The 27375-nt window shown below is 54.7% G+C and overlaps 1 protein-coding gene across 5 annotated transcripts; it reads right to left on the bottom strand.

Moving 5' to 3' along the window:
• Nucleotides 1–27375, bottom strand: SORBS3 (sorbin and SH3 domain containing 3). 5 transcript variants are annotated; one of them, XM_068973706.1, is made up of 21 exons: nucleotides 27251–27375; nucleotides 22243–22384; nucleotides 21894–22011; nucleotides 20246–20439; nucleotides 19116–19179; nucleotides 16452–16490; nucleotides 15898–15991; nucleotides 13776–13866; nucleotides 13372–13458; nucleotides 13224–13277; nucleotides 12091–12177; nucleotides 11589–11635; nucleotides 11013–11149; nucleotides 10747–10793; nucleotides 10563–10609; nucleotides 10298–10412; nucleotides 7131–7256; nucleotides 5264–5572; nucleotides 4400–4503; nucleotides 3708–3814; nucleotides 1–815 (listed from the first exon to the last, which is right to left on the bottom strand). In XM_068973706.1, exons 1-21 carry the CDS (start codon nucleotides 27352–27354, stop codon nucleotides 754–756), a joined length of 2175 nt encoding a protein of 724 aa, XP_068829807.1. In that variant the 5' UTR covers nucleotides 27355–27375; the 3' UTR covers nucleotides 1–753. The 5 variants fall into 5 exon arrangements, with proteins under 5 accessions (XP_068829807.1, XP_068829809.1, XP_068829808.1 ...); XM_068973708.1 differs by having other exon boundaries at nucleotides 15898–15964; XM_068973707.1 differs by having other exon boundaries at nucleotides 21894–21966.

Here is a 27375-nt window from a genome sequence, read left to right as displayed (position 1 = left end):
TCTGCTTCCAGGGGGGACTTGGGGGCTGCTGGGCTGGCAGGAGGACAGCACATACCCGTTTCCCTGGAATACATCTGGGACAGGCCAGTCCTTGGAAGCCCCGCTCTTCCTGGGCACCAAGGCAGCCGGAATGATAAGCATGGCCCAGGCGCAGGGTTTGGCAGCCTTTGGGAAGAGGGAGCCTTCAGGCAAGACCTCTTGCCAGGTAGCAAATGCTAAGGAAGAGTCATGTCCATCCCCCACCACACTCCCAGGCCCAGCTGGAGGCAGGGAGGCAGAGATGATGGCAAGCAAGCTGCAGTGACAAGGGAGAAAGCCCTCCAGGCACAGGCAGCCTTTGGTCTCTATTAGGTTAGGAAGCTGGTTCTTGTTAGAGGAACCCCATGGGGGTAAAGCTGGGAGCCGGTCCCTGTTAAAAGGAAACGCCATAGCGGGGTGGGGGACTCAGGGGTCTGGTCTCAATAAGGCCTTGAAACAGTCTCCACTTCAAAGCAGACCTCTATATTTGGGGAGTGAGGAAGGGGAGGAAATAAAAGGGCTGTTAGAGGAATGCTTGTGAGTTGTGGGTGGGAATCAGTCCAGGGGGCTTCAAGGGAGGTTCTGTAGGAAAGACTGCTGGGCTTGTCTGCAGATGCCAGCAGCTCAGGTCCTGGGGGAGGGTTGTGTGTGTGGTGGGGGGGTCCTCTCTCCCTCCCATAAGTGCTCTGTTCCCCACCCAATCCTGGGTGGGCTCTGAGTTGCCACGGAGACCACTCACACCGGGGCTACATAATTTCCAGGGAATGTCCCAAATTTCTGGGTCCTCCTGGAGACACCTGAAAGAGGAAAGACAAAAAGAACATTCCCCACTTTTAAAACCAGGAATGGGGTGAGCTGGTGGTGGTGGTGGGGAAGTGAGAGCCCTGCCCTCTGCTGGCAGTACCCAGAACTGCAGGTGGAATCCAGGTCCTAGGGAGGGAGGAGTCTGCTTTTCCTCATTCTTGGCCCTTAGAAGCAGAAGTGTAGATAGGCCCAGCCACGCATCATGATGTCGATAATGATGGGCGAATCTGAGCACTCAACCAACTGTGCATAACTTTGCACACAGCCCTGAATAACCCCTCAGGAAAGCAAGGAAGCAGGAGAATGAATCACAGAACTTAAGTAGGGAGGAATCTCACTGGTCTAGTACGACACCCTAATTTTAGAGACGGGGCAGGTAAGGTATATGAGAAGGCCATGTCAGTTCCCCCAAAGCATTCAGCTGCTCAGAGGTAGAAGCGGGACCAAAATCCAGGCCTCTGTCTACTATAACCCCCCAGAATTTGTGTCCTAGCGTAGAGGAGGAGAAATGCTAGGAGCTACAGGAAAATAAAATTAAATTAAAGTTCTTGACTATCCTTTCCCCTCAGGCAGCCACCCCCTTCCGTGAGCAGCTGAGGGCGCTCTTGCCCCTAGACCTTACTGATACTCCTCCCCTACCTAGAGGGCCTCCTTTCTCCTCTCTGCCTCCCCAAATCCTCCCCTTGCCTCCCTCACTTCCTCCAGGAAGCTTTCCCTGATCTGCACTGTCCAAAATGATACTCACATGTGGCTGATGAGCACTTGAAATGTGCCAGTGTAACTGAGAAAACAACTGTTCTCAGCCTTCCCTCTAAAAGCCCTTGGGGCTTATTCCACAAAAGTGGTGCTTTTTCCTCCTGTCTTTAATAGTTGTAAAAAAAAAAAAAAAATGCAGAAGTGTACAGACTAAAATTAGAATGTGTCCCCAAGACTTCATTTAGGTGAACTTGATCAGGTGGTACTAATAGTAAAGAACCCGACTGCCAATGCAGGAGACGTAAGAGATGAGGGTTCAATCCTTGGGTTGGGAAGACCCCCTGGAGGAGGGCATGGCAACAAACTCCACTATTCTTGCCTGGAGAATCCATGGAGAGAGGAGCCTGGTGGTATAGTCTATAAGGTTGCAAAGAGTCAGACACAACTGAGCGACTTTGTACTCATGCACAAAGTGCTGTCATTTTGCCATATATATACAGCATGGTGGGCTACGAAGCCTTTGTCACAAACCTATAGTACCTATTTCAACTGCCCCCAGTCCAGTGGTTAAGATTCTGTGCTTCCAATGCAGAGGATGCATGTTCTATTCCTGGTCAGGGAACTAAGATACCACAAGCCATGTGGTGTAGCCAAAAAATTCACAACTGGGCTTCCCTGGTGGCTGATGGTGAAGAATCTGCCTGCAATGCAGGAGACCCAAGTTTGATCCCTGGGTTGGGAAGATCCCCAGGGAATGGTTACCCACTCCAGCATTCTTACCTGGGAAATCCCACGGACAGAGGAACCTGGCAAGCTACAGTCCATGGGATGCAAAGAGTCGGACACAACTGAGCAACTAACACCTTAGACCTAAATTACTCCTTCCATGAGTTTGGTTTCCTTGGGGTAGGGGGATGGATTTTATGATGAATAAGAAATATTAATTTTTTAAAGCAAATTGACTTTGAAGATGCAAAAAGTTAACTGCATGAAACAAAACTTGTGAATGAAAAAAAAAAAAGAATGTGCCCTCAAGCCCACCCATCCAAGGAAAGGACTGCTAACAAGCTGTGTGTGCGTTGGCGGGGCGGGAGGGGGGCGGCGGGTGTGTGTATGTTAAGTCCCTTCAGTTGTGTCTGACTCTTTGCGACTCTATGGACTATAGCCCGCCAGGTTCCTCTGTCCATGGGATTCTCCAGGCATAAGTACCAGAGTGTGTTGCCATGCCCTCCTCCAGGGGATCTTCCCAACCCAGGGATCAAACCTGCATCTCTTACATCTACATGGGCAGGCACAGTCTTTACCACTAGCACCACCTGGGAAGCCCCATGTTAAAAAGCTGGTGCTTCATAGTTACTGGTGTGTCAGAAGGGTGGTCAGCACTGAGGTGCTGGGATTCAGATGCCAAGACACCTCCGCAACCCTTCAGGCCCTGGAGCCTGCTGAGCCAGAGCTTCTGGATGCTCACTGCTCTCTAGGGATGACCCCATCCTCTGAAGCTGCGGCCTGGACCTGGCCCGCTCACTCTGGGAAACAAGCATGCTGCGTGGTCACCGTGAACCAGGCCAAGGCCAACCAGAGACTTCCTGCTTTGGTCCTTGCCTGAGCTGCCCTTGGGTCAGCCTTGAGGGCTCGGATCTTTTTTCTCTCTCTCCTCTTGGGGGTGAGAGAGCTAGCTTCTAGCTATGGGTGGTGGGGGTGGGGACACACAGGTGAGACTTGGTCCTCTCCACCCAGGGCTCAGTGTCTCAGGAGACAAGTCCCCCCACAACCCTCCCACCCAAGGACTGCTTAGACACAGGTGTATGATGGAAGGAACAGAGGCCTGGGGGTCAGGAACCCTGCTGCCCTGAGTCCCACTGGCTTCAACAATGACCCTGAGCTAGTCTAGTTTCCTCCCAGGCCTCACCCTTCTTCAGGGAATGAGAACAGAGTGCTGGCTTTGGGAAAGCAGCCAGTGCTGGGCTGGAAGGGTGGGAGGTGGTCAGCCCATGAATCTTTGCTGAACCAGTCCTGGCAGGCAGGAGCAGCCACTCAAATCTCCATAGGATCCTGAGATAACCTTTCTGACCTCTCCCCCAACCCCTCCCCCCGGGACTCTGAGATACCCTTTCTGGCCTGTCCCCCAGCCCAGTCCCCTAGAACTCTGAGATGCACCTGCCCACAGCCTGCCCACCAGGCCCACCTACCCACAAACCAGCCGTCGTCACACTGCTGCATAACGTCCACCCGGTCCCCCTCCCGCAGTTCCAGCTCGTCCTCATTCTGGGGCCTGTACTGGTACATCGCCCGGTACCTGCAGGAAACATTGCCATAGCAACCACCAGGACCCTAGCCCCTCCCAAGACCAGGCCTGGATAGTTCCGAACCAAGGTGGACACATTCTTGGAACTTCCCAGGTCCCTCCATGCTCCCATGACTCCCTGGCCCAGCTCTGGGCATGGCGATTCTTTCTGGCTTCAGTGCCTCTGTCTGAGGCATGCTCCCACCTCTCCAAGCCCTACTCACCCACACTCCACCTCCCCTGAGCTCTCAATGCCTTCAAATCTGTGCTCCACTTTGCGCACACACCCATGCTGACCTCACCCCTGGAAACTCAGTGAGAGACGGAGGGGAGGGGCGCCCAGTGTGGGAGGCTTGCTCTCAGGCCCAGAGCTAGGAGGGACAGGTCAGGAACACTGCAGACAAGTGTCCTCCCACTCCCGCACCCCCCACCCCACACACACCCCACCAAAATCACCCATAAGCACTATGAGGACAAGCACTCCTTAGGAGAAATTTCCCAACTCCATCCTGGGTAGGGAGGGGTAAATTAATGTGTGTTCAGCACTGCCTGCAGGGTAGTCCGCAACGCCGACGAAGCATCCCAGATGGTACTCACGGGGTCCAGTGTATCTCGGTGGTGGTGGAGGACGAGGTCCCCAGGTCCTGGGGATGGCTGGAGCCTCCAGGATGGGACAGAGCTGATCCGGAGGTGCTGAGACTCTGGGTCCACAGGAGGGCAGGCGGACACAAGCAAGCATGAGGAAGGAGGCATGAACAGGCCTGCCCCTCTCCCCGGGAACGCATCCCACACTGCCTCATCTATCTCGCAGTCCCCATAGGACAGGGAGACCTGTCTGACTGTGACCTCACAGGTGCTGGGAAGTCGGGCCCAGGTAGGGGAGGTGGCTGATCTGCACGTGTGCACAGAGCTGGGAGCAGGAGGTGTCCTGGGCACAGGCTCTGTCTCCCCATAACCATTTGCTGAGTGAGGGATGAACACAGGAGCACATGCCCTTGTCTGTGGTCAATGTCAGCATGACGACCAATGGCCATCATTGCCCATCAGCTACTTCCTACCAACCACCCTCTGCAGTGGGACTCGCTATCCCCATTCTACAAGCGAGGAAACTCAAACCCACAGAGATCTGCCCAAGGTCATACAGCAGGTGAAATGGCAGACACCCCGACTCCCAGCACACCCTGTTCCAAGACACTGATACAGATAAATCCCAAGAGTGGACTCTGGAAGGTCAGGAGGCCTTGGCTGGTTTGGGAGGTCCCACCTAGAGACCCCTGCCTCCCTGGGCTACAGCTCCAGGGTCTGGGGTCCTCAAGGACTGCAACGCAAGGTTCTCTTCGGTCACCCCACTAGACTATCCTGAGCAGTTGCGGGGGATTCCACAACGCAGAGCCTCCCGGGAATGGGGAATACAGCACGGGGGGCAGGGCTCACTCTCGGGTCTCAGGCAGGTCACCTTACCTGGGTCTGGGGTCTGGACTCCTGGGAAGGGAAGGAGACGCCGGTGCGGCGAGGGGAGGTCTGGCCCCCCCAGTCAGTGGGGTCAGCTGGGCTGCGCGGTGTTAAGGGAGAGCTGGGGTGATGGACCAGGCGGGCGGTGGGCAGGCGGGGAGACGCAGGGAGCTGGGGGCCATCATCACAGAGCCGGACCCGGGGCTCCCGGGTCACCTGCACATAGCTGGCGGGGAAGATGCCCTGGCGCCCGGTACCCGAGATGCGGCCCTCGTACCAGTGCTCATTCACCTTGCGGATCAGGCAGACACGCTCCCCCTGGTCACAGAGAGGGAGGGTGGTAGTATCTGCAGGGCCCTTGGCTGCCAGGCATAGGCAGGTGCCTACATGGGGCAGAGTCATTGTAACCTAACACCTTGCATGGAGGGGTCAGGCTTGGAGGGGACCAGCTGGTTATATACAGGTCACACAGCTCCATGGCAGGTTGGTAAGGAGCACCGCGCAGGTGTTAGCACCACTGCCATGACTGGGTCCTTTCCTGCCTCCACCTTGGAGGTCATCACCGCATCAAAAACAAACTCCCTGAGGACAGCTGGTGTGTCCCCAAGCCCACATACTGACTACTGTTAGTGGGGCTGTCCTAGGAAGGATGGTCTCCAGCCCCTCCTGCTCCCACCTCTCTCCATCCAGCCACCTCCTGCCCCCTCTCTCCCTAGGCCAGCTCTTCCAGGGAAACATTCACTAGGTGCATTCACGGCCTTTGCCCTCAAAATAAACCAAGAGAGACCAGTTCCGTTGCTTTCTGGGACACTACTCCATTTTCTTTTTTTTTCTTTCTTTTTGAATTTTTTGGGTGCACTGCATTGCACATGGGAACTGAATTCCCTGACCAGGGATGGAACCTCTGTCCCCTGCATTATAAGTGCAGAGCCTTAGCCACTGGACTGTCAGGGAACTCTCAACATTCTTCAAGCTTTCTGAACCATTATCTATAGTAAAAAGAATATGTTGTAATATCAATCCAGCACACCCACACACACACACACACCTGTGTAAGAGTTGGATGAAATACCCTTTCTACATGCAAGGTATTCTAAGACTTCCATTCTATTATTTTAAAAATGCTGATGTGATCCTCACAGCTTACCAACCTGCAACTTGAGAAAAAGCACAACTACTCTAGAAGCTTTGAACATTTTAAAAATGGGCAAGGGACTTCTCTGGTGGTTCAGTGGCTAAGACTCGGCACTCCCAATGCAGGGGGCCCACGTTCAGTCCCTGGTCAGGGAATGAGATCCCACATGCTGCAATTAAGACCCAGGACAACCAAATAAATTAATTAAAATAAATAAATAAAAATGGGAAGGAGACTTCCTCGATGGTCCAGTGGTTAAGAATCCGCCTACCAAAACAGGGGACTCAGTTTAATGCCTGGTCAGGGAACTAAGATCGTACATGCCGTGGGGCAACTAAGCCCCCATGCCACAACTAGAGAGCCTGAGCGCCACAACTACCGAGCCCACATGCTCTAGAGCCCACGTGCTGTACAGAAGACTGCATGCCACAGCAAAGAGCCTACGCAGCAAAACAATAATGAAAGTAAATGAATGAGTAAGAATTAGAATGGGTACAATTAAGAGGAATAGAGCCAGAGATTGAGAAAAAAATCTGAACCACTAGTGAAAATAGGTCTGTCTGATTTTTTTTTAAAGAATATTTTTACTGCACACATTTACCTATGTCTTCAGCTGCCCTTGCCCCCCGCCCCCCCGCCCCCACCCCCACCCCACCCCACCCCCACCCCCACCCCACCCCCCACCACCACCCGGCCCCCCCCCGCCTCCCCGTACCCGCCCCCCACCCCGGCCAAGCGTACTTTTCTGAAGGAAAGCTCCACCTCCAGATCTCCCTTGAAGTTGTACTGGGCCACAGCTTCTCCGTACTCCAGCACCTGGTAGGTTGGAGGCTTGATTGGCTTGGGAATCTCATCTGCTGGCAGCACCTGGAGGAAGAGAGGACATGCGATTCAGCTTGGGTATCAACTGGGCACAGACCTGGGCTCCTGGGGAAGCAATATGAGCAAGGTCTGTCCCAGACCAGAATGGAGACAGATACTAAACACAAGTCTGGGGGTAGCCAGCAATGAGCACAGGGCACAGGGGTAGTCAGTCCCAGAGTGCTTCTGGAGGAAGAATTTTCACCAGAGGTTATGTAGAGTGGGCATTATCAGAGTGGACAATGGCAATGCAAACAGGAGAGAGTTTAAATTGGGGCAAAGAAGGACATGAGAGGTACCAAGGAGCAGGGAACTCCTGGTAGCCTGTTCTAAAAGTGAGGATCTACCATTTCAACACTGCTTAGAAGCAAGTGTCCCTCCTCCCCCTCCACTTTTACCCCATCATGTGCCCAGAGTCCCCATGCTCTCTTTGTTTCATCCTACTCAGAAAAATCAAGATGCTAATAAACTAGTTCATAATAACATATAATAACTTCCTTGGTGGCTCAGATGATTGTCTGGTGGGGCAACAGTCCATGGGGTCGCAAAGAGTTGGACACGACTGAGTAACACTTCCAGCATTTCAAGATGTAAGTGACTGATGATATGCAATACTGTATATACTTGTGGAACTTCAGAATCAGGGACATCGTTTTAAGGATAGAGGAAGTCTATTGATGCCTATGAGATAAAGAGCCTGAAACAGATGACTCAATCGATGGGTCAAAGAGGAAGCCACAAAAGAAATGAGAATAGTCTGAGCTGAATGAAAAAAAAAAAAAAACAAAATATCAACATCTGTGGTTGTAGGTAAAGCTATGCTTAGAGGGAAATTTATAGCATTAAATGTTTACATTTAGGAGAAAAAGGTTTCAGATCAATAATCTGAGAAACTAGAAAAAGAACTTAACACAAGCTGAATAAAGGAAATAATGAAGAGACAGAAATCAATGAAACTGAAAACAAGAGTAGAGAAAAATCAATGAAATTGAAAGTTGGTTCTTTGAAAAGATCCATAAAATTAACCAATTTCTAGCCAGAATAAGAAAAGACAGAGATTATCAATGTCAGGAATGAAAGAAAGGACATTACTTCGGGTCACAATAAACTGTGGAAAATTCTGAAAGATATGAGAATACCAGACCACCTGACCTGCCTCCCGAGAAATCTGTATGCAGGTCAGGAAGCAACAGTTAGAACTGGACATGGAACAACAGACTAGTTCCAAATAGGAAAAGGAGTACATCAAGGCTGCATATTGTCACCCTATTTATTTAACTTATATGCAGAGTACATCATGAGAAATGCTGGGCTGGAGGAAGTACAAGCTGGAATCAAGATTGCAGGGAGAAATATCAATAACCTCAGATATGCAGGTACCACCACCCTTATGGCAGAAATGGAAGAACTAAAGAGCCTCTTGATGAAAGTAAAAGAGGAGAGTGAAAAAGTTGGCTTAAACCTCAACATCCAGAAAACTAAGATCATGGTATCTGGTCCCATCACTTCATGGCAAATAGATGGGGAAACAGTGGAAACAGTGTCAGACTTTATTTTGGGGGGCTCCAAAATCACTGCAGATGGTGACTGCAGCCATGAAATTAAAAGACGCTTACTTCTTGGAAGGAAGGTTATGACCAACCTAGACAGCATATTGAAAGGCAGAGACATTACTTTGCCAACAAAGGTCCGTCTAGTCAAGGCTATGGTTTTTCCAGTGGTCATGTATGGATGTGAGAGTTGGACTGTGAAGAAAGCTGAGCACCGAAGAACTGATGCTTTTGAACTGTGGTGTTGGAGAAGACTCTTGAGAGTCCCGTGGACTGCGAGGAGATCCATCCTAAAGGGATCAGTCCTGAGTGTTCATTGGAAGGACTGATGTTGAAGCTGAAACTTCAATACTTTGGCCACCTGATGCAAAGAGCTGACTCACTGGAAAAGACCCTGATGCTGGGAAAGATTGAGGGCAGGAGGAGAAGGGGACAACAGAGGATGAGATGGTTGGATGGCATCACTGACTCAGTGGACAAGGGTTTGGGTGGACTCTGGGAGTTGGTGATGGTCAGGGAGGCCTGGAGTGCTGTGGTTCATGGGGTCGCAAAGAGTCGGACACAACTGAGCCTTTGAACTGAACTGACATTAAAAGGATAATAACAAATATAGGTTCAATCCCTGGTCTGGGAAGACACCACATGCCTCGGGGCGACTAAGCTCATGTACCTCACCTACTGAAGCCTTAGCACTCTAGACTCCGTGCTCTGCAACAAGAGAAACCATCACAATGAGAAGCCCATGGATCACAACTAGAGAGTGTAGTCTCACTTGCAACTAGAGAAAGCCCAGTCGCAGCAATGAAGACCCAGTGTAGTCAAAAGTAAATAAATATTTAAGAGGATAATAATGAAATATTATGAACAACTTTATGCTGATATATTATATAATCTGAAATTCCTTAAAAGATGCAAATACTCAATAACTCGTAGCCCCATATCTATCAAACCCAGAACCTTGTCTCTGGATTCGGATTCTATATTTTCTACTTAAAAACTTGGCTCTGAACCTTAGTGCATCTGTAAAATGGGGGTGATCTATCACTTTGCCAGGTTGATCGGGGGAAGGAGATGACACAAGCATATGTGATTGGTGAACTGTCTCAGGCTTCATATTCTTGTCAGTTGCAATTAGATTTCTTCCCAAAAGACAGCTGGAGATGTAGGTTTTGAGAGGTGAATTCTGAGTGGTGAAAGCGGGGGAGATGAGAGGGCTGATGGCCTCCAGTACAGGAACTGAGTTGTTTGGTTCTTCCCCATGGTCTGGGCTCCACCTTTAGGCCTCCCTTAACAAACATTTCCTGGAGGGCACGAATGAGGCTGAAACTTGGCCCCTACCCCAACTCACAGTTTCAGTCTTAGGAAACTTGCCAGGTGTGAGGGAGCCGCCAGTTCTGGAGAGGTTCCCTGGCTGGTTAAAGGGGGTCTGCATTCTCTAAGTCTCTGCAAACCCTTCCACCCTCCTGGCAGGGCCCCTTGCTTGTCGCCCTCACTCACCTCCACGTAATTAGCGGGGAAGATGCCCAGGCGGCCATGGTGCTCTCCCTCCAGCCAGTTCTTGTCCACCTCCTTGTGGATGTAGACAATGTCACCCTTCTTCAGGGTCAGCTCCCTGAAGGCCAGAGCAAGGACATTCAGCAATCTGAAGTCCTCAGGGTCCTCCAGACTCTGCCCAGTGCCCCCGGAATCCCTCCCCACCCTCTAGGGGGCACACTGCAGTCCTGTCCTCCACAGGGAAGGCAAGGGGCAGAATGGTACTTACTTAGGGGACTGGGCCTGGAAGTCAAACTTGAGCCGGGCGGCCTTCCTCTGGGCAGGGAGAGAGGACAGAGCAGGTGACCTCAGTCATTCAGCCAGCAAGTAGGCAAGAGCAGTCACAGGGACCCACCCCAGGCCCTCCTCGCACCCTGACCCTGATGGTCCCCACCCCCCGCCTCGCCCCTTACCTTCTTCTCTTCCTTCCTGGCAGGGCTGCCCCCTGGATCACTAGGGTCTGTGGAGAAGCACTGCCTCAGCTTGGGAAGGCCATGTCTTGGGGGGCAGGACTGGGATGGGGCTCTGCTCCCCCCTCCCTGCCCAGGACAGAAGCAGTGGGAACAGAGGGGTTCTGTGACCTTCCAGCCACCTCTGCAGGGGCACCACCTTATCTGGAGCAGTGGTGGTGACAGAGGGGGCCGTCTGGGTGAGAACAGGAGCAGGATCTGGTTCTCACCTCGAGTTGAGGCAGGGTAGACAAAGTCCCTCCGACCCAGGAAGGGGCTTCCTCCAGGAAGGGCCATCCTGTGGGGGCTCAGGGAGGAACTCGGGTAAAGTGCATTCGGGGAGCTGGAGCTCCAGGCGGAGGCCGGGCTGCGCGGGGACGCACGAGTGAGCCACCTGTCTGGAGCTTCACCCCCGACCCGGCTCCCCACTGCCCGCCCGAATGCGCCCCACCCCCATCACTCCCTCCCTTCATCTCCCCTATCCCACCCCTCCTCCTCCGGAGGCGTCTCCCAGGTCCCGGGCCCTCAGCAGGATGTCCTACTTCCCGAGTGGTCAAGGCCGGGAAAGGGTGCGGCCCGGGGGTGGGGGAAGCGGGAGCGAGCGCGGGATCCCTTCGCCGCTGTGACCCGAGCCCCCGGGCCGGGGAACTGGCTTCCGTCGGCGGACCAGGGGCGGCCCCCCACCCCGGCCGACGAGCGGCGGATCGGGTCCCCGCCGGCCCTTCTCCGCGCTCCCGCCCCTCCTCCCGCCGTCGGCGTCCGGGGCTCGCCACTCCTCCCCGCGCCACGTCTCCGCCGCCACTCACCGCGCTGGGGGCCGCGGCTCCCGGGACCGTCGGGGCGCCTGAGAGCTCTGTGCCGGAGACGGGCGCGGTCAAGGCCCCGGACGCCGCCTCCGGAAAAGTTTGCGGCCGGGAAGGGAGCGGGAGGGGGAGCGGGAGAGGAGGGGCGGGATGGACGCGGGGCTGCGGGCCGGGAGCGGGAGGAGCGAGGAGCTGGGGGAGGGACCGCGGGTGTGGAAGGAGGAGGGAAGGCTGGGACATGGGGCCCCGGGGCTGAGGTCCCGGGGCCGAGGGACCCCTCCGGCTCCGAAGGGCAGGCTGACGTGGAGTTGCCCGGGGAGGGCTCTTAGGGGTCGCTAGGAACAGTGATCGCTCGCACTTTAGGGAGGAGACTTGGATGGAGTCGCCCAAAGTCGCCAGTGCAGCTGGAGGCGATGCCTCTCGTCAGCCTGCCCCTCCCACCAAAGCCATGCCTGCGCGGCTCGGGGTTCCTGCGCCCACCAGGAGGGCCCCGGGGGGCCGGTACCTTGGGGGACGGCTGCCCAGTCTCTATTGCCCGCAGGTCCTTGTCCAGCTCGGCGCTCAGCTTGGCCAGCTCTCTCTCCAGCAGGACCTGGGGGCGGGTTGTGCGGAGAGAGTTGGGCCAGGGGCAAGGTGGGGGGCGGGGAGTATACCTTGGCGGGTCCTGGGCTGGGCGAAAGTCAGGCGTGAGAAGCCCAATGGCAACACATCAAAGCACGAGGCGCTAGGGTAAAGGGCAGGCTCAGGGCGCGGGGCCAGGCCAGGCTGACTACCTCTGGGCCTGCCAGGAGGTGTGTCTTGGGGTGTCAGGAGGGCCCTCCTTGCTGACCCAGCTCACCCATCCCTTACTCCCAGGGTAACACTTTAGTATTTCCTGATTGTTTCAGGACCATGTGCTGTCACGTTCCTCTCTATTCAGGAGCCTACCAGGCTCCCTACTTCCTCTCCTGTCAAGTCTTTTATGGCCCTCTACAGCCTGGCTTCACTCTCCCCAACCCCGCCCTCCCTCCCACAGCCAGTCCAGCTGCTGAGTGTTACATACACACACACAAGCCCTTCCAGCCCCTGCCTGTGTTACTCCCATCCTGGGCACCCCCTCTCTTTGCCTGGCCTCCAAGCTCCATCTTCCAAGAATACTTCCTGACAATTCCAGTCCACACTGATCAGTCTCTTCTCAGCCTGCTGTGATGAACACACAATTTTCAACACGTGTTTACCGAGCACCTATTGTATGCCAGAGGCCTCCCTGGTGAGTCAGACGGTAAAGAATCTGCCTGCACTGCAGGAGACCTGGGTTCGATCCCTAGGTTGGGAAGATTCCCTGGAGATGGGAATGGCTACCCCACTCCAGTATTCTTGCCTGGAGAATTTCATGGACAGAGAAGCCTGGTGGGCAACAGTCCATGGGGTTGCAAAGAGTCAAACATGACTGAGCAACTAACACTTTCACACACTGTATGCCAGGCACTGTCCTAGATGCTGGGGGTACAGAGCTAAACCATATGGGACTGGAGAGGGTCAGAGTTTTGAATCCATGGCCTTGGCCCATGGTCATGGGGACCTTGACCACCCAGAAAATCCCTCACTGGTCCCCCAACATATTGTGTCCATTCCCGCCCACCTGCCCATAGTACGCACCTCAATGGGCTGGGAGGGCTTCTCAACAGGGTCATCTACCAGTGGTTTCTTGGGCTAAGAGTGGGAAGAGTGAGTCAGAGGGAGTGAAATCGTTCCCCCAATGCACGATTCAAGGTACACCCTTTTCCAGAGAACCAGGCCCACACACCTTCTGCCCAGTCTCTAGTTCTTGCAGAAACTGGTTCCAGGATTCTTCCGTCCAGATATTGTCCGCTTTCTCTCGGCATCTGAGCACCTGCATGGCAGGGAGTAGGCATCAGCTTGAAGAGAGCGGTACCCAGACACTGGCCAGGCTCAAAAAGCAGGCTTTCAGCCACTGTCCACTTCCGTGCCCATCAGCACCCTCCCCAGAATTCCAGGATCTTCTGGCTGCACAGGCTCCAAGATGAAGAACAGCTTTACCTGTGCTTGTAGCAGAAAGTTGTGTCCGACCCTTTGCGACCCCATGGACTATACAGACTAAACCAACTATTGCAGCAGCAGAAGGCCTGACCAAAGAGCATGGTGATGGGGGAAGTGCTGGGCAGGGAGAGGGGATGCTGGGCAAGCTACCTGCTTTGAGGTCTGGTGCAGGGAGGAGGGTGCTCCAGGACTGCAACTGAAGGTGCTTCTAAGAGACTCTTCAGAGACGTCCCAGCTTCTTCTAAAGAAAGGAAAGACATCTTTCAGTTTCCTTTTAGGGAAACAGGGGCAGGCGTGAGCACACAGTCCTGGGGAGGGAGCTGCACCCCCTCCACCTGCCTGGGCTGTAGAAGCAGTGTTAAATAGTAAAATGTCATTAGCTCTGAATTCAAATTCCAGCCCCACCACTTAGCTGTGTCTCCTTTGGTCTTAGAGCCTCTGATTCAACACCTATAATATGAGAATGACTCCCACTTTTATAAGGGTATGGGGAATCTTAGGTGAGGGAACATACCTGAGACACCCAAGACAGGGGCTAACACAGTACACATCTGCTCCAGAAGTGGCCAGTCCCTTTCCTGCTGGCCTTGGTGAAATATCCTGCATTTGGTTTCTGTCTGGTCCCATGACTGTGGGTATGTATGTCTGTGCAGCTTCGATGAATTTGGTCGCCATGACCAAGTGGTCTTGCACCCATACCCAAGGGTGTGAGACTATATCTTAGTTCCCGGAAAACCCAGGTCAGGGGAAAGAACCTGCAGGCCTGACCCAGGAGCTCTGAACAAGTTACTTCTGCTCCACAGGTCTCTGTTCCCTGAGGTGCTAGATCATTGATGTCATCTGTCACAGTTACCTGAGTGTCCTTCCAGGACTCCCTTCTTGGCTGGCTGAAATCGTCCAGTTTCTGCTGAGTTTGAATATTTCCACCAAGTGGAACCACTGTACCAAGCTTATCAACTGATGGAATGTCTGAGGGGAGGGTCAGGATCTGTCTGCTGTTGCTATGACTCTACTCTAGGAAGAACATCACTAACAACAGTGATATGAGAGTGGAATACATTGTTCCTAATTTAGGGAAGCTCTAGTCATAATTGGAAGACAGATGCTGAGGCTGAAGCCCCAATACTTTGGCCACCTGATGCAAAGAACTGACTCACTGGAAAAGACCGTGATGTTAGGAAAGATTGAAGGTAGGAAAAGGGGACAACAGAGGACGAGATGGTTAGATAGCATCACTGACTCAATGGACATGAATTTGAGCAAACTCCAGGAGATAGTGGAGGACAGAGGAGCCGGGCATGCTGCAGTCCATGGGATCACAAAGAGTCGGACATAACTGAGCAACTGAACAACAACAACTAGTCATAATCAAGCTTGTATGATAATCATGTTTGTGGAGATGTGCAGTGTACTTTGATCTTCATGCCACCCTCTGATTCCCATTTAATAGATGGAGCTAGAGAAGCTTAGACTGGTTACCTTGGTCAAGGTCACGTGGCTAGTGCAGCACACTGGTTTGAATCCAGAGGTGCACGTGCATGCTCAGTTGTGTCCAAATTTTTGCGACCCCGTGGACTGTAGCCCGCCAGGCTCCTCTGTCCATGGAATTTTCCAGGCAAGAATCCAGAAATCTGGGTCCAAATCTTGACCAAATCTTAGTCTACCTTATTGATGATGCCAAGAGCCACAGCCCGGTTAAGGCCAGGCTAATGAGGTCACTCTGTTCCCAGAAAGGAATCAGAAACTCATTAGTGACACTGTGACAGAGAGCCTCCTGATTCCTGAGGTTGGGCTGAGCCCCTGCAGCTTGGGCTGAGCTTGTGTGGTTTTCTTAGAAAAGATGCACTGCGTCCTTGACCTGTCTGCACGGTTCCTCTCTCAGTGGCATCTAGGACAAAGCCTGTGGTCCTCTATGCCCCTTGTTTTCTCGCAGGCTTCAGAATGGATGGCTGCAGGTCCATGCCTAGCCACAGGCTACCCCACTCTCCACCCCAAATGAGGCATGGACCTTTGCGGTGATGAATTCCTGCCGCCAAATACAGAGGCATCCCAGGCAGTGCTGACCACAAATAGCGGTCAGGTCATCCCCCTTTGGCTCTGGTGGCATGGAGGATCTCAAGCAGTGAGAACCCTGAGAAGGGGCAAAGCCATGGGCAAGAGCCTGCTGGCCTGGTCCGAGACTATGCCAGCTGTGGCCACCAGGGGGTGCCCAGTCCCCTCAAGGAAGCCAGCACCCCTCTGCAGCTCTGGGGCCCTCCCCTTGATGACTCACCCGCTCAGAGGCGACTTCTGGTTTGGCCTGGCAGGTGGTCTTTGCTGGGGCCCTGGATGCCTTGAGTTTGCAGATGTGGCACAGGAAGAATCCACTGAAGTGAGAGAAAATAAACAGGGGCAATGGAAGGTGAAAGCTGGGGTTGGGGGCACCTGGGTGACCATGGAAGGTTCTGGCCCACCCCTACCCACGCTCCTGGGTGGCTGGTGGGAACAGGGGTGATCCTCTGGACCAGTAACTATGGGCTGGGTGCCAAGAGCTTTACACTCTTCACCACACCTTTGAAACATCTCTGGGGTGTTCCCGTTTTACACGTGAGAAAAGAGGCCCAGAGAAAACAGAGCCAGGGCTAGGCATTTGCTGGACAGTGACTCAGAGGCTCTGAATTATTAATACCGTGGACCAGGGGATTTGGAGCTCACGGAAATGGGCTGTACAAAATTCACAAGTTGAGCTGAGCCAACTGGGGAGCCCCAAAGCCAGGCGTGGCTGCAGGGAGGGGTGAATGCGGGCGCCAGGCTGAGGCATGCCACCCCCCAAACCCCTGCCTTCACCTTTGGGTGCCTCCTCGAAGGTCCAGTCCAGCTGTAGGTCTAGGGTAGCAGAAAGGACTAGGTCAGGGTGGGGGCAGCAAGCGAGAACAAGGATGGGGAGCCCTGGGAGGCAGCCCCAGAGGCTCCCAGTCCCTCCTGCCTAAAGCAGGGGCCCAGGGGCTGAGTCAGAGCCTGAAAAATGTCTCGAGGGAGGGAAGGAATTAGGAGGGCAGTTCTCAGGAGGGCTTGAAATGCCTCTGGCTGCCTTAGGGCCTGAGCGAGCCAAGAGGGCAGTGGCCTTGCCCAAACCCTCCTCCCCCTCCCTCCCTCCATTCCCACACACACCCTCTCCTTGACCTTTGGAGACCTGCCCTGCCAGGTCAACTTGGTGAATTCCACTTCCCCTTCACCCTCTTGCCCTTTCTGCACCCTCTTCTAAATCTTCGCCCTTTCCCCAGACCCACTCTTCAAGGTGCTCAGGACTTTCTGGGGCCTCCAAGGAAGAGCTACTGACCAGCCAACCCTCTTGATTTCCTTGGCACAGAGACACGTAACCACAGCTCTGACCTTAAACGCAAACCACAACCCCCCTCTCCGGATCCCACACCTTCCTCCAGTTCTTGGAGTTTTCTGCTTTCCTTTGCAGCCAACTACTGGCCATAAGGGGCTTCCCGGGTGGCGCTAGTGGTAAAGAACCCACCTGCTAATGCAGGAGACATAAGAGACACAGGTTCAATCTCTGGGTTGGGAAGATCCCCTGGAGGAGGGCAGGGTAACCCAGTCTAGTATTCTTGCCCGGAAAATCCCATGAACAGAAGAGCCTGGCAGGCTACAGTTCATAGGGTTGCATGTATGCTGGCCATAAGAAACTCAGTGTCTTCAATTCCACTTCCTGATAATCAGGCTTTCAGCCTGAGCCACCCTCATCAAGGACTCCAGTGACCTCCATGTTACCAGATCAAATGGTCAGTCCCACTTGATCAGCAGCAGCCTCAATCACAGAGGTTCACTTCCTCCTTTAGAAATTTCTTGTCACTTGGCTTCAGGGAGACTACTCTGGTTTTCCTCCTGCCTCCCAAGCTTCCCCTTCCCAGGCAGCCTAGTTGATTCCTGCCCATCTCTCCAAGCAAGTGCTTCAGGCTCAGTCCCTGGGCCTCTGTCTCTCCATCTCCCTCGGTGATCTGGTCCAGTCTTCTACCTTAAAAAATATTGCCTATTCCAGGGACTCCTAACCTTAGTTGTACATCGGAGCTACTTGGGGGACCTTTACACCAAAAGTCTCTTTGAGTGGGTCCTTGGTATTTCCATCTGCAGCTTAAGCCTCACCCTAGGAAATACAGACCTGTTTATCAGCTGCCCAGTGGCTCAGTGGTAAAGAATCTGCCTTCAATGCCAAACATGCAGGTTTGATCACTGGGTGGGGAAGAGCCCCTGGAGAAGGAAATGGCAACCCACTCCAGCATTCTTATCTGGGAAAATCCCATGGACAGACAAGCCTGGTGGGCTACGGTCCATGGGATCAATAAAGAGTCAGACATGACTCAAAAACATCAACTGCCACTTGTATGAACCGTATCTAAAATGGAACGCCCCTTAGATTTGCACACACACACAACCCCTCCCTGCCTTTCCTGTGTGTATATACACTTATAAAGGGCAACTTCATAGATTCACTCAGGTTTAAACTCATCCCTGACTGGTCTCTTTCATGCCACATCCAATCCATCATCAAATTACCATGATTCTGTCTCTAGAATTCCACCAGGCCCGCTGCTACTGCCCTGATCTGAGACACTGTCGTCTTTAGCCTGGATTCTGGCCAGACCTCCTGACTGGTCCCTTGCCTCCACTCGGCCCCATCTCTTCCCCACCTGGCAGCCAGAGGGAGTCACTTCAGCCACCACCTGTCAGAGCCTGTCACTTACTCTTCAGCTCAGAGCCTCCCGGGGGCTCCTCAGTTCTTGTAGAGTGAAAGCCCAGGGCCCTGGGTGACCTGACCCCAGCATCTTTGTGTTCCATCTCCACCACGTGTCCCTCTCACTGCAGTCCAGCCCCTCTCTGTGGCCCCAGAACAAATCTGGCCTACTCTGCCTCTGGGTTCCCCATGCTTCCCATGCAGCAACATTCCTCCCCCAGCCCTGCAGGGACAACTCCTTCACAACCTTAGCTCTCAGCTCAGACGCCATTTCTCAGGGGCCTTTCCTGACCAGCCCACGTGAAGTGGCAGCCTTCCTGCCCTGGGCACTCTCCTGACCTTTTCTCCCTAGCCCTTACCACCATCTGCCATATTAAATGTCTATGTGTGTATTCTGTGATGCCTTCTGTCTCAAGCTTCGCTAAGGCAGGAACAACCTTTTTTTGTTCCCTGTTTTGTCTTTAGCACCTAGAATAGTAGTCAGCAAACAGCAAGTGCTAAACACATGGTTAAGGGACTGACTGGACCAATGTGTGACTGCATGGCTTCCCAGACCCTCACTGGGGATAGTGCCTGGTCACTGTTCCCCATACAGGGAGGAGATTGGCAGTTCCCTCCTTTGGCCTGTTTTAGCAACAACTCACCACAGAGCCTAGGGTGAGTGGAGACACTTCCCGGACAGGTAAGTCCCCTTGTCTACCTCTCGCTCCCCATGCCCCAGGGGCCCAAGCCCACTCAGGCAGAGAGAGGGCCCCAGAAGGGAGTCTCACCCGGCATTTTCCGGTGGATCTGCTTGAACATTCTTCGATACCAGTCCCTGGGGCTGTCAACACTCTGGGATCAAAGAAGGCAAAGTCAGGCCACCCTCCCAACATCAAGCCACAGACATTTTTCCTCGTTGGGTCTTTTCTCTGGCCACCCTTGAAGCCTCCCTGGGTGGGCTGTTGTGACATCTTTAGTAACAATACCTCCATGCCGTCCGTTATGTTTGAGTAAGATGTACAGAAGGGGGACATCTCTGGTGGTCCAGTGGTTAAGACTCAGTGCTCCCAATGCAGGGAGCGTGGGTTCAATCCCTGGTCCGGGAACTAAGATCCCACATGCCGTGTGGCATGGCCAAAAAATTTTTTTTTCAATTATAAAAAAAAATTACCCAGATATATGGAAGAATCTCCACCAGTGATGACCCTTAAATTGTGAGATCTGGGGTGGCTTATATACGTTTTTTTCTTTCTATGTATTTCTGATGATTCTACAGAGAACATGTGTTTCTATGTAATGAAAAATAAACAGTATTGGTGGGGGGTAGGGTAGGAAGGTATTTCACATCCTCTACCTCACCTGTGATGCCAAAGAACCTTGGGAAGCAGAGGGCTATGGTACCCATCTGAGTTTCCGATAAGGAACTAGAGGCAGACAGCTGGCTCAGGATAGGCCTGGGAGTGATGGAAGGGCAGGTCCTCCCAGCATAAATCCTTCAGATCCTCCAAGCTTGCTGCTCCATCAGGCCTCACTCAGGACGCTTTCATTCACCCGTTCAGTCAGTCACTTACTCAGCAACCATTTCACCAGTGCCGTGCCAGGCCCAGGGCCATGAATGGGGGAGCAGGGCAGTCCCTGCCAGGGTCAGCCCTTACAGTAGTGGCTCTCTACCATCGAGAACCTATGGGGTAGTCTAGAACTGCTCCCCTCCGCCAAAAAAAAATCACTTGTACAATTCAGACATGCCAGAGTGCTCATAATTTTATGGGGCTCATATCCCCTGGACCCATAATGGTTGAACCCCTGCTTTAGTCTTGGGAACCCCTGCTTTAGTTTTGGGAACAGTCTTTGTGTCAGAGGTGGAACTCAGGGTGGACCCCTGGGCCCCACCTATCAGCAGCCCCAGTCCTGGACTCACAGATCGGGGCGCAATTGGCATGCCGCTCTCATCCACAGGCCCGATGCCCTCATACTTGACCCAGCGCTTGTCGCGCCGTTTGCTGTCTTTGGTCCATGTGGCTGACCACTTCTGGGAATGCTGGGAGGCAGGGGTCTTCTGGTTCCCAGGGGGCCGGCTCCCAGGGCCTGGCCAAGTCTGATACCAAGCAGGGTCTGTGGGGTACATGGAGAGGAGCTTCAGCAAAGGGCCCCACCTAGGCTTGTTTGTTCCTCAGCTCCTCAGACCACTGAGACCTGTGGGTTCAAAAGTTTCAACAACCCCTTGTTTGTCTAAGTTGATGACGCAGACTCTACAAATGTCCTCATCCTTGGCAGGACCACAGGGTTCTGTTTGTTTACTTTTTAGTTAAAGTGAATGAAAATGGATTTTATCTTGAGAAATCTATGCCTGTCCCTACCCCACCCTGCTTTGTTGGGGATATCCTCAGAGTTTTTAGAATGAGAGCTGGAATTGTCACAGGCAGAGAATGCTAGAGGCATCTCTAGCTGGGGAAGACAGTAGGGTGTGGCAGAAAAGGGCCCGGGGCTGGGGGCAAAGACCTGAGTGCAGATCTATTGGCTGTGTGTCTTAGGCACAGCAATCAACCTCATTGTGCCTGTTTCCAACTTCTGTAAAATGAGGGTAGTCACAGCAGAGCTGCAGGGAGATCTAATGTGTGTGACTGTGTTCAAGACAGTGCCTGAACACAATCGACCCACCAGGGGCAGAAACTCGCTCACCAGCACCTTTGGCCTCCGGGTGTAACAACAAAAGGGCTTCAGGGCAGGATGGACCAGTGTTTGAACCTCAGCTCAGCCTCTGTGACTGAACACCCCTGAGATATGGGTCCTTCACTGCAAAGATGCTAATAATGACACCTTACCTTGCCAGGCTATGGAGGGTAAGACCTGGAAAGTGTCTTTACAGTGTCCAGGATTTTCTACGTGCTTACCGACTATTTGTTAAATATGTAAACTACTCAATACATTGGCTGCCTCAAAGGAATGCTCTATAAATGTTGCCATCCTCCTAAAGAGAGAGGCCCTGGGGGTGGACGTGCACCCAGGAGGTTCCAGGAATCTCCCAGACCCTGTGGGCTGGGCTGGGCTGGGCTGGGCTGACTCACAGGAGCCCAGGAGCTGGCAGAGTCCCAGAGCTGTCTCTGCAACCTTCTGCTGGGCTGCTGCATACAGACGGGGGGGCGGGGGCAGCCCTTAGGGGGTGTGTCTTGAGTTCAGCGCCCATCCCTGCTTCAGCCCCCCTATGCTCACATTCCTTCAGCCTCCATTCCCAATCCAAGCCATCCCCTGGCCTGCTGGAGGGCCCCCTGGCTTAAGGCTATGTTCCCTGCACATTTCCTTCCCCCTGGCAGTGGGTGGGGGAGGCAGGGGAAGGGATGTGTCAGCCTGGTCTCTACCACAGCAGTTTCACTCTCACAGACCAGCAGATGCCTACAGGGAGGGGTGGTGAGCTGAGCTCACTGGCCCCAGGGCCTTGAGAGACTTTCACCCACCTCCTGTCCCTCCACCTGACCCAGGGTGGGTGCCAGAAGGCTGAGCCCAAGAACCTCTGACTGAACCCTTCCCCAACCCCTAACCCTGGAGCTGGTTTTCCCAAGCAGACCCACCTGGGTGTCTGGAAGCATCTCTCCTCGGTGGCAAGTACCCATTGCACACAGTCCTGGGCGCAGGGTCATGGAACTGGAAATTAAGGGTGTTGGAGCCACCATTCCGGATCACGGGCACCTGTGGGGAGGGGCCAGGAGCAGCAGCTCAGGCCCAGAGGGTTCTGCAGGAGGGCAGGAAGGATGGCTAAAAGGTGAGGGCTGGACCCTGTCTGGTGAACCAGCGAGGCTCTCTAGAGCTGTCATCCACCCTACTTCCCGTGCTGATCCTCTTGCTGCCCCCCGACCTGTCCTGCGGCCCCCTCCCCAAGTAGGGGCCCACAGTACCCGCTTCCCTTGCTGTCTCACTCACCCGTGTCCCCTGGGCGGATGACCCTACATGGGCCAGGAGGTGGCCTGGGATGAAGTCATCCAGGCTGAGCCCAGCTGGGAGGCTGTGGGGTGGGGCCTGCATGCTCGGGTCAAGGCTGGAGAGCTGCTCCTCGGCGTGTCCTCTGTGGGGAAGGAAGAGGCTGTGGGGGAGCTCTGCTGGGTCTGGGTTCAACCTTGGGGCTGTGGGAGGGAGGGGGTCGGGCCAACTGGGTGGGAGCTCAGAGACCTAGGAAACAGGCCGCTGTGGGCACCCGCCTTCAGGCTGCCTGTGCAGGCTCCTAGAGGCACAATGGGTTGCTTGTTCGGCCTCGGGCAGGAGCTCTGGGTGGGAGTGGGGGAGGGGGAGGCCCAGCAAGGAGGAGGAGGAGGAGGGAGGCTGGCTGGAGCACACCTCCAGCGGCCAGCCCCTCTGGGGCTCTCACTGCACAGCATGGCCCTCTCCCCCAGAGGGAAGGCAGAGGGAACTGGGGCAGCTGGCAGAGGCGGGCCCGGGTACCAGGACTTTGTTTCAGTTCCCTCTGCCACCCCCAGGCCCCGTGAGCATCTGCTTGCCAGCGGGCACAAAGGGTTAGTCAGGCAGTGGGGTGGGGAGCGGCCACCCGCCCACTGCCCAGTGGGGCCAAGATTCTAGGGAGGCTGGGCATGTCCAGTCCGCAGGAACCATTCGTTCTGAGCTCAAAGTAGTATCAGCTCCCTTCTTTGGCTTCTTGGCTCAAACCGAAGCCTCACAGGACTCAGGGTGCCATGAGGGGTCAGGTGGCTTGGCCCGGGGCTTGGGCGGGACAGCGAGTTAGTGGGTGAGCGGGGAGTTGGCACAGGGAGGTGGTGCTGTCTCACATGCACACACATAGAGGTGTGCACACACCCCACTTTCTCCTACACCTCCAGGCTGTCTTTTGGACAGAGGGTCTTCCAGGGAGCATCATGCCAGACAGGCCAGCTGGGTCTTTCCGCCCCAGGCAAAGAAGAGGTCAAGAGACAGGGCTCCCACATTCAGGAGAGGAGGCAATGGGGTTTTCCACCAAAGAGCTGAGCTGCCCAGGCCGTCCTGTCCCCCTTCACCTGTCCTGTTGAACGTGGCCAGAGGCTGAGCCAACATCGGCCACCTTCTGGCGCTGAACCGGTTCTGGCACTTTTGTTTAGAGTTAAGGCTTGCGTGTGCCTGTGGGGTCTAGGGGCTCACAGGAGGGTGGCAAGGACCTTGTGAGGTGCTGTTTGTGTAGCATGGAGTGTTAGCACAGTGGATGCTTAAGATGGTGAATGGAGTGTAAGAATGTGGCTTGTGCAGGGTTACCGGGTCGGGGGTCATGTGAGCAGTATGGGAATTGTAGGTACAGCGGGGGTTCAGCTGAATAGTAGGTGGGAGGTATGCAGTGAGAGGTGGTGTGCAGCTGGGGGGGTCGTATGAGCAGTGCAAGTGTGTGGAGACCAGAGCGGATGAAGGTGCCATGGGGGCTGTGACTACTGCTGTACCCAGTTTCTGGTCAGCCATAGTGGGGCTGTAGGGTACAGACAAAGCTGGGGGCAGCTCTCTGACTTTAGTCAGGGAGTGGCAATTCCTTCTGACATTTGAGAAGACCTACTGGGGACACAGCTTTTCCGGGCCTATCCCTAGCTGGGGTGGCAGGGGAGAGTGAACGGCTGAGGCTGGAGGAGGGGCAGCTCACCAGCTGGATCCAATTAGGACTCCTACCAAAAGCAAAACAGGCAGACACACCCCAGTTCCCAGCTACTCTCCCCCACCCTGCGGGGGAAACTGAGGCAGGGGAGAGTAGGAGGTCTGGAGCCCTGGGGCATGCTGATTCCTAGGCGCAACCCCACCCCAGACAGCTGACAACTGAGGCCAAGATGCAAGGTCAGCACAGGCAGCCCTGATCATCAGCTGACCCAGCCTCCTTCCCTCTCACTGCCATACCCTGCTGCATTCCCTGAGAACTGCCCTGTAGGAGGAAGGGGCCGGTAGGTGGTCTGATTCTTCAGGTGCTGCTCATCCTTGGTGGCCCATCTGTCTGACCCTCCCTAACACGCACGCTGTGATGCACCTCTCAGGATACGCAGGAGTGGGTGGGGAAGGATGAGCTGAGTGTTCCTCCGGTATCAGGAGGTGCTAAGGAGGACTTCTCATAGGGAGGATGGGGCAGTGGGTCCCGCATCTGGCAGAGAACAGAGGGGGACAGGAAGTCCCCAGGTCCTCCCTTAAATCGGACAGCCCTTCACCCCTAACGGCTGAAAAACGTGAAATAGCCCACTGTAGCTGGCAGACTCCTTTCTCCCTCCAAGAACTGCCTTGACTTTGGGGGTTTGAGCCTCAGGCGCATCCCAGGGGTATTTTCCAGCTACAAGTCCACGACAAGTTCAGGTTTTCTAGACTTTCGCCTCATCTGGATTAAGGGGGGACTTCTCACCTCTTTCCCCCCAGCCCCCAGAGTTTGGGACCAGGACCCCCGAGGGAGGGGCTTCCAGCGTTCCCCCGGGTTGGAGTGCGGGTCCCTCCCCGACTGCAGCCCCCGCCTCCTCTCCGCCACCTCTCCTCCGGGGCACCTACCTTCCCTGGAGAGCAGGTGGAGGGGACTGCGGACGCCCGAGAGGACACAGGAGCATCTCTGCGCGGCTCCTGCCTGGCGCGGCCGCGGCGGGCCCTCGGGGAGGGAGGGCAGGGAAAAGTCCGGGTTGTGCCGTCCGCCCTTGTGACCCGATCAGGACGGGCTCCGCGAGGCCGGGCGCCCGAGGAGGAAGAGGGGGATCGGCGGGGCCGGAGAAGTGGGGACGAGGGCGACGCTGGGAGCAAGGACCGAGAGAGGCGCGCGGGGCCGGCAGGCGCGCGGGCGGAATGTGTCTCTCCCTGTGATCTGGCCCCTGGGCCGGACTGGGGTGGAGGGCGGGGGCTCTGGCCGGCCGGGGCGCGAGAGAGCTCCCCGTCGGGGTGCGAGCGGGCGGGCCGCGGGGACGCTGTGGGCCCTGCCGGGGGCCGGGTCGGCCGCGAGGCGGCGCCGGGAGAGGAGGTCCAGGGTCCCCAGGGAGACCGCTCCGGTTTCCCAGCTGCTTCCCCCGCCCCCACCGCAGGGCTGGCGTCGGGCGGGGGCGGGGGCCAGTGAGCGGCACTCAGAGTTTCCAGCGACATTTCCAGCGGGTGGGAAGGGAGCCGCTGCTCGGCGGAGCCAGGACAGAGGGCAGGAGTGATTAAAGAACCCGGGTCGAGCCAGCCACTGATATGGGACCCGGATGCAGACAGGCTGGGGCCGGGATAAGGTCGCCGCACGGACGGAGTGGCCTAGTCGGCCGAGTTAAGGCCCGGCCGTCTCCCTCCTCTCTTGGAGACAGAGTTGGATTGCGTGAGTGCGCGTCCCAGGCGTGTGCACACATACACACACACACACATACACACACGCGCACGTGCACTGGCCAATGGGTGGATGCTTACACACGTGCAGGCCCCGCGGAGGACACCCGCGGGAGGAAATTGGACCGCGGCAGCGGCCCCCTGGGCGTGCCGCGCCCCGCCCCTGAAGAGGATGAGGGCGAGGTCCCTTTGGCAGGGATGGGGTTACCGGGGTCTTGGTGTTCCCATACACCGTATTTGTTTTGATCTTGCTGCTTTTCCGCTGTTCCCACTGCTTTGACACCGGTCCCAAGAGCCCGTGCCCATTGGTTCCCATCCCCTCCGGCCATCCCCACTACCCCTTCTTCCCTGTGTGAGAGAGCCTCTGTGCCAGCACAGAGCCTGTTATAGTGAAGGTTTGATGAATGCTTTACTATTAACGAATGCTTACTGCTAGTGGACAGACTCTGGGGGACTACTTCTTAGTTCTTGGCTTGGCTCTGAGACCCCATGCCCCAAATCAACTAAATCGTAAATACCTGTTGGGCAATCTCAGATCTACTTTGGAAGCGATCAATTATAGATTATGAAAATATGGAACCATTCGTTAGGACCTACTGGGAGTTAGGGGGCTTCCCTGGTGGCTCAATGGTAAAGAGCCTGCCTGCCAATACAGGAGACATGGGTTGGATCTCTGAATGGGGAAGATCCCCTGGAGAAGGAAATGGCAACCCACTCCAGTATTCTTGCCTGGAAAATCCCATGAACAGAGCAACCTGGCAGGCTGCAATCCAGAGAGTCACAAAGAGTCGGACACAACTTAGCAAATAAACAATAACTGGGAGTTAGACTAGTACTCTGAGGCCACTATGCACTTCAAGAGTGTTTTCCATTCAGCACAAAAGTTGAGAAGGAAGGGAATGGAGAAAGATGAAACCTTATTTTAAAATTCCTACCATCACAGATACTATTAGCTATATAATTCCCTGATTCAGGTTAAGAGATGTCTGCTTTGCGGTGAACCAGCTTGAAACAATCTCACATGTGAAGCGCAGAAGGAGGGGAGGCTTAGGTTGAGAAGCTAGAGAAAGAGAGAGGTGTGCCACCTAGCTTCCAGTGTCTGCAGGGCTGCCGCATGGAAACTGCCTGGCTGCACTGGCAGGCCTGGCACCATTGGGCACATACTGCAAGGCAGATCCGAGGTCTCCAAGAAAGAGCTCTTAAATGATTTCAGGAGTTTCAAGTCTGCCAATTGTGGGGAATCTTCATAAAAATAATTATTGCACTGAGTACCCGCTCCAGTATTCTTGCCTAGGAAATTCCACGGACAGAGGAACCAGGCAAGCTGTAGTCCATGGGGTCACAAAAGAGTCGGACAAGACAGCAACTAAACAACAGCAGGGAGCTGAACCAGATCACTTTGAAGGCCCTTTCCAAGAATCTCTGATTCTCTAGGAAAGCTGGAGGGACGGGCATGGGCCGGTTAACCTCTGCCCGCAGAAGTCAGCATCAGAGAGGAGGGAGGAGCTTTGAGAGAACCTGAGTGCAGGCGGCAGTGGGTCGCCCTTCCCCTAATGCTTGGATACCTCCTCACCCCCAGGCACCACCCTCTTCCCTCCTGAGGGACAAAGCTTGTGCCCATCTCCCTTGTCACCAGTTTTTTCCCCACCTGTCAGGATCCTGGTGATTAAGGGCCACATCTCTTTCGTTTTCTTCCTTGTTCTCCAAAGATGGTGAAGCTGACGATCTTCTGGCTCCAGGAATCCTGGCCATACCCGCTTCTCACCAGCAGCA

Source organism: Capricornis sumatraensis, chromosome 6 (assembly GCF_032405125.1).
Source record: "Capricornis sumatraensis isolate serow.1 chromosome 6, serow.2, whole genome shotgun sequence".
NCBI lineage: Eukaryota > Metazoa > Chordata > Mammalia > Artiodactyla > Bovidae > Capricornis > Capricornis sumatraensis.
This window is presented reverse-complemented; position numbering and strand designations above follow the sequence as displayed.